This window comes from Barbus barbus (genome assembly GCF_936440315.1).
Source record: "Barbus barbus genome assembly, chromosome: 14".
NCBI lineage: Eukaryota > Metazoa > Chordata > Actinopteri > Cypriniformes > Cyprinidae > Barbus > Barbus barbus.
In genome coordinates, this window is record NC_136742.1 from 17,939,756 (window position 1) to 17,949,983 (window position 10,228).

Sequence of the window (10,228 nt, forward strand, 5' to 3'; positions counted from 1 at the left end):
ACAATTCAGCAATGGTTTGAAGCTTTGAAAGTAATACAACAGATTCCTCTATGTTCCATGTCAATCAATCCGCTCATAATATTGAGATAACAATGGATTAGACTTAAAAAGGAAATAATTAAATTTTCAAATGGCAATGTTTCTAAATAACTAATAAAAATAAATGGGTTCACACCTGAATGCAATTTGCTATCTTAATATAATTAGACCTACAGATGCTATTCGGTCCAAACACACAACATCTCTCCTGGTCCAGATCTGCATTGAGCTGCGGGGTCTGGTTCTCCCAGGCCCCAGTGCGACACGGTTTCTATTAAAGCTCTCTAAAGTTGTGAATGGTCACCAGTCCTCTGGCAGTTGCATGTGTGCCTGGATCATGCTTTATGTCGGTGGGCCTGAACTTCGTCACTCAGCTGTTTTGGGTGGGGGAGATAAAGGGGCACTGATATAATGGCCCCGTTCTCTCTGCATGCACATCCATTGTGCTGACCCGCTTGGAAACGCTCCACCATGGAGTGGCTTTTCATTGCCGTGGCAACCTGCTTGCTAGCCCTCTGTCCTGTCAAAGGTAAGTGCTAGAAGCATCCAGAGCTGGGAAGATAAGATGGGAGTGTAGGGTCCACGTTACATGCGTGAGACTGACCTGTGAAGGCCTCCATTCTAGTCCGTGGAAGCCAGACTGTTATATCTCAACCTTTATTAAGTTTAAAGTGCTTATGGATCTTAATATTCTTCCCAAGGTGATGAGTGGAGGCTGGAATATGAAGAAGGCCTCAGTCACTATAGTGAGGAAGCGCTTAGAAAGGTGCGTTTGTGTATTTGTAATGGAAATGTTTTGACCATCAAGGATGTTTTCATGTTGGAATGTCACATGAGGCCGTAATAAGCCTCGTTCAGACTCTCAGCCCAAAGCCGGATGGAGTCTGATTTGAATCACTGTTTGTCCACACAGCATATGGCAACTGTTCAAATCCGATTTGTGCGTCCATAAACGCTTTCTCGTTTTTACTGAATGTGCATTGGTTTCTATGGTAACGCCGTTCCGTTGTTATGCCTTCGCTAAAAACAACAGTAACAGCAATACAGATGTTGTCTCACCGTCGCGGTTGCTTTGTAGTATTATATTTGGTCTTGTGAGGCAGCTGCAGAAAGCTTGAATGTGCGGCTTTATTCCGTGCTGCCGTCTCCGCTACTTTGCTTTTTTTTGTTTGTTTTTTTGGCCGTCTTCGCTGCATGCAGTTCGTTGCCGTTCAGATTATTTAAATGTGATCGGATATCAATCGGATTTGCACAAAAATCGAATTTGTTCTGACAGTCTGAACGAGGATTTTACAACATTACCTGTAATAAATCATAATGTAAACAATGTATCCGGTTGGCCTATAGTGTGGCCCATGGCCTGAATGATGTTTTTTAGTTGTCATCTCACAGTAACCAGCATGTTATTTTGTTACAGGAGTTTCCTGAGAAGACCAGGCCAATCAGTTTTAAACACCCACCTTTCATGTGTCCTGACATGAGCCCCTCCTCTTCTGTGCCCACCTCAGGTAGGCTTGTCTAGGGTCAGTGCTTTGTCCACATAGTGTGATGAATGCAGACTTCTGATCTAAAGTCAATACGATCAAACTTGATTATTCATGCTGCCAGAATTAGTCAGGAATGGGACAGTTTAATTAGATTTTTCACATTTTCTTTGAGGCTGTGAGGGCATTTTTACCTAGATGCTGATGTTTATCATTGGTGATGAATGTTAGCTCTTGTTGTACCACAGGCTAACTTAATTACAGCAGAATCTTTAGATCATTTTTTGGTATCTGATCTTCTGATTCGCTGTATGTCTATTATAGTTGAGCTGGTGAAGGCTGCGGATATTAAAGTTATCGGTGCCCTTGGGGATTCATTGACGGTGAGTGCGATTATTGGTTCTTTTCTTTTAAGTTCATTAGTTAGCTGACAACAGAATTAATTATACACTATATTTAATCACATTCACTCATGAGACAAAATGAGGTAAACATCAGGGATAGTTCACCCAAAAATGTTAATTCTGTTATCCTTTCATGTCATTCCAAATCTGTATGACTTACTTTCTTCTGTGGAATATAAAAACAGTTTTGTTTTCCATTGACTTTACCATGACTTTAATTGTTTGGACCAAAAAAATCTTTCTCAAAATATCTTATGTTCAACAGAAAAGTCAGGTTTGAAATTACATGATGGTATGTAAATTATGATGGAATTTTTATTTTTGTGTGAACTATCCCTTTAAAGGGGTTATGAACTGAGAAACCAAAATTCCCCTGATCTTTTGACATACAAGAGGTCATTGTGCTATAAAAACATCCTGTAAGTTTCAGAACTCAAAACTTGTTTGTTAGTCTAAAAACCAGTCTGCCAAAACGACAGCTTATGGAATGTACCACTCTATTATGTTATAGTGTGGCTAAACATTGCCTGTACAGAAGATCAACACCTGCTTCTACAGCGCTGCCTGTTTTGCCCCTCCCACTAATTTTACATTAAATGTTTAGCCCCGCTCACCGATTCTACATCGCTAACTGTTTAGCCCTGCCCACCAATTATCGTACGTAGTGGGTAAATGATGAGAGGCAAACACAGGTCTACACAGAAACCAAACGATAAAGATGGCTCCGAAGACAAGACGGAAAAAACACAGTCTTTGCATTGCCTTCCTTCTGATCCCAACATTAGGAAAGAGTGGATGAACTTTATTTTTAATGAAATACCAGACCACGCCAGTAAGAACTTGGTCCTTTGTTCACTTAATTTTACCATGGATTCGTTTACAAACAAGGCACAAGATCCACCTGTGAAGGACGGAGGCTGTCAAACATACATAATTATTAGCCAATAGCAGTGGGCGTTTACTTCCAACTCTACAATCCGCTATGCCTGTTCAAACGGAGTTCTGATTAGGGGGGACAGAAAATAGCCTATTACTTCTAAATTATGTTTTTTGATGCAAAAATCTTGATGACATTATAAGTGGACCTCAGAGTACAAAATAAAAAAAAAGGCAGTTCATGAGCCCCTTTAAGCAGATAGCAAAATAAGAACACTATTTATAACTAATGCAATTACTGATAATACAGGTGTGTGTTGAATAAAGTTATAATAATAATCTCCTAATAATAGTAATTCTCTCACTTGTAGACCGCAATTGGTGCAAATGCAACCACAGTTCTTGGCATACCTATTGAATTTCGTCACGTGTCTTGGAGGTAATAGTATTACTAATATTAACATTGCTTTTGATTTCATGACTGCTACTTTTAGGAATAACGTAACTTATTTGTCAATGAAAGGTTATTTTTATTGTGATGATTTCTTATTTTAATAGCATTGGTGGCTATGGAAACTTTCAAGATGTCATTACACTGGCAAGTATGTAGTTTTGCCTTATTCTGTCATATTCTGCATTTACAAACCGAAATCTGTTGCAAAATGCTTAAAAAGCATACAGCATTGGTGACCCAGGCTGTTCTGTGCTTATGATTTAGACACCATTCGACTCTTCAACCCCTATTTAGTGGGACCCGCCCCAACTAAGACGGTCCATGGGACCCCGGCTCCCCTCTGCGAGACTGGATTTAACCTGGCTGTAACGGGACACAACACCTTGTAAATGCCAGTACATCAAGAGTCATTCTTCATAAATGATTATTACAGATAAAACACTTGAAAATATGCCATCAAGATATTTTAACTTTTTACTATATTTTTCATTTTTCTGTAGTATTTTATCAGCTGATGATATGAATTTTGTTGTCTTCCTAGTAATCTTCCTGAACAAGTCAGGCACTTGATTGATACACTGAAAATATATGAGGTAAGTGTATTATTTTGTTACAGTGCTTTTGAATGTGCTGTTTCCTACGAATACAGATGATGAAATCTTGGCATTATTGTGATTTTTATTTTCCCCATGTTTTGCCATAGGATATTGACTTTGATGAGGACTGGAAACTGTTGACCATTCTAATTGGGATGAATGACATCTGTGATTACTGCAAAGACAAGGCATTACTTACAAAGCTGTTTCTTTGGCAAACTACAGACAGAAGATTCTTCTACAGTATTGACAAATTTTGTTCACAATGTCAAAGCAGAAACTAGAGGAGGCTTAAATAAGTGTTAAATTGATTTGTGAACATATAGATGCTTGTTAAGATGATTATTAATAGCATGTTTCATTGTTCTCATGAGAAGTTGTCCTAGTGCTTTGAAATGTGTTTGCTTTTTAAGAAACGGCAGTTCTAGGCTAGTCAAAGTGCTGATGTGACCTTTAAAGAGTCTGTATTGTGTATTCAGACATTGTCCCGTAGGAGTGGGTTTTTGGAGCCTCTAAATGTATGTTCTCTATTTATACACACAGTCCTTGTTTTCGGTGGAGAACTTTGTCCATTACATGACTGTGTCCTTGGAAATGCTGATGAATGAGGTAATTTCTGAGATCAGAAAAATTTTCAAAATGTTTTTCTTTTTTAAATTATTGAACTGAATGTACTATAACATATATTAAATTGGTCAAAAGTAAAAGTTAAGACTTTTATACGGTTACAAAAAATGTCTCAAATAAATGCTGTTCTTTTTAACTTTCTATTATTCAAAGAATCCTGTTTTTTTTTTTTTTTTTTTTTTTTTTTTAAGCAGCACAAATGTTTCCATCTTTAATGATGATAATAATAAGAAATGTTTCTTGAGCACCAAATTAGTATATTATAATTATTTCTAAAGAATCATGTGACACTGAAGACTGGAATAATGAATTACATTTTAAAATATATTAACAAGGAAAACAGTTATTTTGCATTGTAACAAGATTTAACTAAATTAATGTTTGCACTGTATTTTTGATTGAATAATTGAAGCCTTGGTAATATTTTTTAACATTTTCTTTTAATTTGCCTTTGCAGGTTCCTCGAATGATAGTGAACGTGGTCCAGATACTGCCGATGGAGACCCTGAGGGAAGTACAGAAGCCCACTCCAGGATGTCTGCTCCAAAGGTACAGGAAATGAAATCGAGCTTATATCAAGCTTAATCGTGCAAAGAGAGAAAGGGGTGTCATCGATGATGATTGCACATGGAAAATGCATATCTAGTTGCTTTTTTAGAATCATTAAATCAAAACTTTCTGTAAATGTTCATGTGTAACAACATTCAACCTGTTTTGCTCAAGATGGCTGGCATGTCATCTTTATTCTTTCAGTGCTACAGGATAATTTCTCTCCTATCCTATCCTATGCTCTGATCTCTCCAGGTCATTCTGCTCCTGTCTGGTAAAGCCAGCTGCAGGATCTGCTGATCTGAAAGAACTGGTTGGAGTCAACCTAGAATTCCAGGTGTTTGTTTTCACGGTTATCTACGCAGTTATATTATCAATCTGAAATTTGCAGATGCTGAATGACATTGCTTTTGCCTCAGAAAGCACTGGAGCAGCTCTTGCACACGGACCGCTTCTTTAAGAATGATTTTGCTGTAGTTTTGCAGCCATTCCTGAAACACGCAGATCCTCCAAGACTCCCTGTGAGTAGTGACCACTGACTATTTATTAATTATCAAATTTATGCTACTTTGCTGCTAGTTTTGCATTAAGGTTCCATTAAATGTGCTGTTCATAATTTGTGCCTTTTTATATTTATCTCTGCTTAGAATGGGAAGATTGATATGAGCTTTTTTACTCCGGACTGTTTCCACTTCACCATGAAAGGACATGAGGAGTTAGCCAAGGGACTGTGGAACAACATGGTAACAACTTTAACTCTGAAGAAGTTCACAAAGCTCCGAAATAAAATAATAAACAAATAATTGAACATTTAGAATATAGAAATGAAATGAAATAAAAAATAATAAAAGAAATTAGAAAAGAAAACTGAATAATTAAAATATTAAAGAATAAAAAAAAAATTAATTTTGATGTGCAGTGCAGCACATTTGAGTTTTTTTTTTTACCAGTACAACCTGTGATTGTCACATACAGGCACAGTATGTCATTTTAAAATCAAATACTTTCTCTCTTTTCTTGTGGCAAGTTTCAACCTGAGGGGGAGAAGTTCATGGTGGAGAGCTTTTCAAACCCTATTGAGCTCATTTGCCCCCCTGTGGTAAGAAATTATTATTAGTGTAATTTTATTATATCATTATGTCACTATAGTTACGTGATGTGTTGGATTTTCTTGCTAATTTCATTAATATGTGCTTTAAATGTCTTTCCTGCTCAAACTGACAAATCCCAGAGTCATCCGTACATTTACACCAGACCTAGTGCTGCAAAATCAGGCACATCACTTCCTGGCATCAGACTAACTGTTCTCCACCTCATCTTGGCTTTCCTTCCACTGTGGTTGGCTGTTAATATGGCCTCCTTGTAGGACATCCATATGGAGTATCATGGTACATCATGTCTACCCACCCGATGTTCCACTTGGGCTTAATATCATTGCTTTGAACCATTGAGGATCTATTCTGAGACTCGAGCCACTGCAGGATGGTCTATGATGAAACCGATAACAAGGGAGTAAAAGATAAAGTTTTCAAAAATTAACAGGAAATTGGAGTTGGCAAAATATGAAGACTTGGTTACAGTCAATATCGTATATAAATTGCTCTGTAGAGTTTATGCAATGGAAATGGGAATGTTAAAACCTCAGAATAGAAAAATATATGCTAATGTGATGACCTTTTCTGATATACCCAACCAAAATAGCACAAGAGCAGGTGCAAAGCCACTTTTAGCTCGGCATAATGCTGCTATAATTAATTTAGGTATGAAAGGTAACTAAGCTAATTCCGGATGGTTTGAATAAAAACGGCCAGAGGTTATACCGTAAACTCATTAAGCCTAGAACTGAATGTTGACTGAGAACAGCTGTTTTGCTTCTGAGAGCATGGTGAAAAGTAAACTGTTTGAGAGCTTCTTAATGTCCACAGTAATAAGATAATTGCTTTGGATGCTGCAACACGAGAAGTGCTTTTGGTCTTCTCAAATAAAGCTTTCAGAAGGGGTACTTACCTGTTTTCCTTCCGTTTTTTTGTTTTTTTTCTCAAAGTAGTTTTCATTCATTTAAGATACTGTATGCTTTTTCTATACAGCTGAAAGTCTTCTTTTTTTTTTTTTTTTTTTTTTTATTAATTCTTCTATTACCAATCAAAGAACCCATCTTTATTTGTAATTAGCAGCTCCTAAAGGTTCTTGGAAACAACCAAACAAATAAACAAGAATAATTTAAATGAATTATAGCAATGCAATTATATTGGTGGTTTCTTCACATTCATGTAATAAATATGTTCATGTTTTGACAGTCTGTTTGATTCTGCCTGCATTTGTCCAAACTTAGCTGAGTGCTGCATATTCATTAGTATTATTATCATTCAAAGTGGATGTGCTTTGACCCACTTTATACCTCAGAACTGTCAGTGACTTGCTAATATTAGCCTGTTTTTCTGTTTAAAAGCCTTTTTGAAGATAAGTACACAACAAAGAAACTAACATGCAGGTGTTTATATTTTGCCACAGGAAGTAATGTCTATCATTAATTCACTTGGTTGTTGTTTTTTCTGTCCCTAAGATCACAAGAGTGAATTGAAGGCTTATTTGTGAATACCCTGTTTCCCTATCAGTTTACCTTTAACCAATTCGCAGTTATGCACTGTTTAGGAGGACTAATATTTTTGGAGCTTTGTGTTGTACATATACTATAGATTTATTTACTTGACTGTATTCACAGCTAATACAAAGCTATTGCCTTGATCAATATCAATAATGAAGATGTCTCAGAATATGAGGTTATTTTTTGCACACTGGGAGTTCTTTTGATTGGAGTTTTTTACATTTAAAAAGTAATTGCTTAACTCAGCTCTGAGAAACTGCTTTTCATGGATAATTTATGATCATGATCCGAAATAATTGAACTGATTTAGCATTTATTTGAAAAATGAGAACCTTTTTATTATTATCATTCTCATAGGGTTTTGATAGATGAGTGGAACATTTTAGTTCCACATAAGTATGTTGTCCTCTGGGCATTTCTGGGAAAGTAGTTAAGCAAATTGCTCATTTTGTTCAACCATGTACATTATAAAATAAATCTGATTTCCATGCATGACTGAATAAAACAGCACCGTACAGTTTTGCATATATTTCCACAGGGAAAAAAAGTTGAATTTATGCATTTTAATATAACTTAATTACTTGGGAAAAACTTATTGCAAAACTCAGGCGCAAATGTGACGCATAGTATGTTTTTTTTTGTGTGTGTCAATTTCAAACTGATACAAACAGGAAACCATACATTGTTTCCTCTCTGAAGGAAATTAGATGCAATACATCACAAGCACGTACTCATACTCCTGACTGACTTCGATTTTCATTCAATTTTAGTGTGTCCAGAATAGAGAAATAGCATTATCTTCTCATTACAAATCAATGGTCAACATGTCTGTTGCCTCGAATTTCTTGCTTTTCTGCAATGTATCTGTTTAACTCAATATCATTTTCACCAACAGAGGTAAAATGTGTAAACAGCTGCCTCTAATGTGCGCATTATCAGAGCCCACTAGGGTAGAGCCTTGCTTTCTGTGTCACCTATGAATAATATGATAAATGAAGTCTGAATGGCTTGTTGAGATGCACAACGAGTGGCTGATATATTGTTTTCATGAGCTACAAGGACATTTATTCACATATTGTAAATAACAAAGAGAGCATATTTCCATCAAATCAACCTATTAAAACATAAAAGAATAAGTGGTGAACAAATAATTAAGCATAAACATTTTATCACATTTTTGCATGTGAATTGAAAACCTACACATGCAGGAGATGTAGTGAATGTTGTATAGTACGTAATTGCATGACGCTCTCCCACATCTAATAATCTGCTTCCTGCTCATATTCACTCTCTTTCATCCCCTGCCACTCTCTTTCTAATGCATCTTTACTGTGCTCAATAAATTAGTTGGTGGAATAATCACATATGGTTCCCCTGAGGTCCATCATTTACTGTCTATGCCAATGTGTAATGCAGTCCCTTTCTAATTGAATTATTTTCTGTTTTGAAAAGCAGGCACCACTGACCGGCTTCTGTTTGGTATTCAACACAAAGATTCATGCCAAACAGCCTGCCATTTATTTTGCTTTATTAGGGACTGAATAACTACAATTTGATGTTTTTTACTTTAAAATTTTACTGTACAGATATTTTAGTGGAAATCATGACCTACGTGTGCTCAAAGCCATTTTTATTTGAGTAATGCATGGGATCTTGAAGGAACCTCATAACTAATAAGACATCTATGTGGATGATATATGTCAGTTTATGATATATTTGTTTGCCTTTTGTCTTAAGCGGAATATTAATAGACTGAAAATCAAGCAAACCACCATTGCTTAAATGTATCGCTTAATGTTGCGATACATTTTAAAATGAGAAAATAATAGGGAAATAAATAAATTTCTTTAGACGACCCAACACACCCTTCTACAAAATATGGGACCCCAAATATCCAATAAAATTTGTACTTATAGCCTATACTAATTATGTGTATTAGGCCTACTACTAGTATAAATAACATTTAAATAATTAGCAAATGTATGAAATTAAAGCAGTTGTTTACACCCATATATGCATATAGTAATATAATAATTATTATTAACTTTTTTTTCCTTTAGCATTTACAGGTACATCTAAAAAAAAATGTGAATATCATGAAAAAGTTCATTTTTTTCTTGTAACTTATTCCAAAAAGTGAAACTTTCATATATTTTAGATTCGTTACATGTGAAGTAAAACATTTCAAAAGTTTTTTTGTTTTAATTTTGATGATTAGAGCTTACAGCTCATGAAAGTCAAAAATCAGTATCTCAAAACATTAGAATATTTAAACTTGAGTTTCAATAAATGACCATCCCTACAGTATAAATTCCGGGTATCTCTTGTTCTTTGAAACCACAATAATGGGGAAGACTGCTGACTTGGTAATTATCCAGAGGACGAACATTGACGCCCTCCACAAAGAGGGTAAGTCACAGAGGGTCATTACTGAAAGGTGTGGCTGTTTACAGAGTGCTGTATCAAAGCATATTAAATGCAAAGTTGACTGGAAGGAAGAAATTGGGTATAAAGGTGCACAAGCAACAGGGATGACCGCAAGCTTGAGAATACTGTCAAGCAAAGCTGATTCAAACACTTGGAAGAGCTTCACA

General features: G+C 35.9%; 1 protein-coding gene across 3 annotated transcripts; it reads left to right on the forward strand.

Moving 5' to 3' along the window:
* The first annotated feature begins 1,047 nt into the window (after positions 1–1,047).
* On the forward strand, positions 1,048–7,328 carry LOC306880717 (phospholipase B1, membrane-associated). Of its 3 annotated transcripts, none has more exons than XM_079434444.1 (15): positions 1,048–1,358; positions 1,457–1,547; positions 1,848–1,906; positions 3,175–3,242; positions 3,362–3,405; positions 3,522–3,642; positions 3,799–3,850; positions 3,961–4,041; positions 4,397–4,462; positions 4,938–5,029; positions 5,285–5,366; positions 5,449–5,550; positions 5,677–5,772; positions 6,057–6,128; positions 6,261–7,328. In XM_079434444.1, the coding sequence occupies exons 1-15, from the start codon at positions 1,158–1,160 to the stop codon at positions 6,393–6,395; spliced, it is 1,362 nt and encodes a 453-aa protein (XP_079290570.1). In that variant the 5' UTR covers positions 1,048–1,157; the 3' UTR covers positions 6,396–7,328. The 3 variants fall into 3 exon arrangements, with proteins under 3 accessions (XP_079290570.1, XP_079290571.1, XP_079290569.1); XM_079434445.1 differs by having other exon boundaries at positions 1,048–1,343; XM_079434443.1 differs by lacking the exon at positions 1,048–1,358 and having other exon boundaries at positions 1,463–1,547.
* Positions 7,329–10,228: the final 2,900 nt, after the last annotated feature.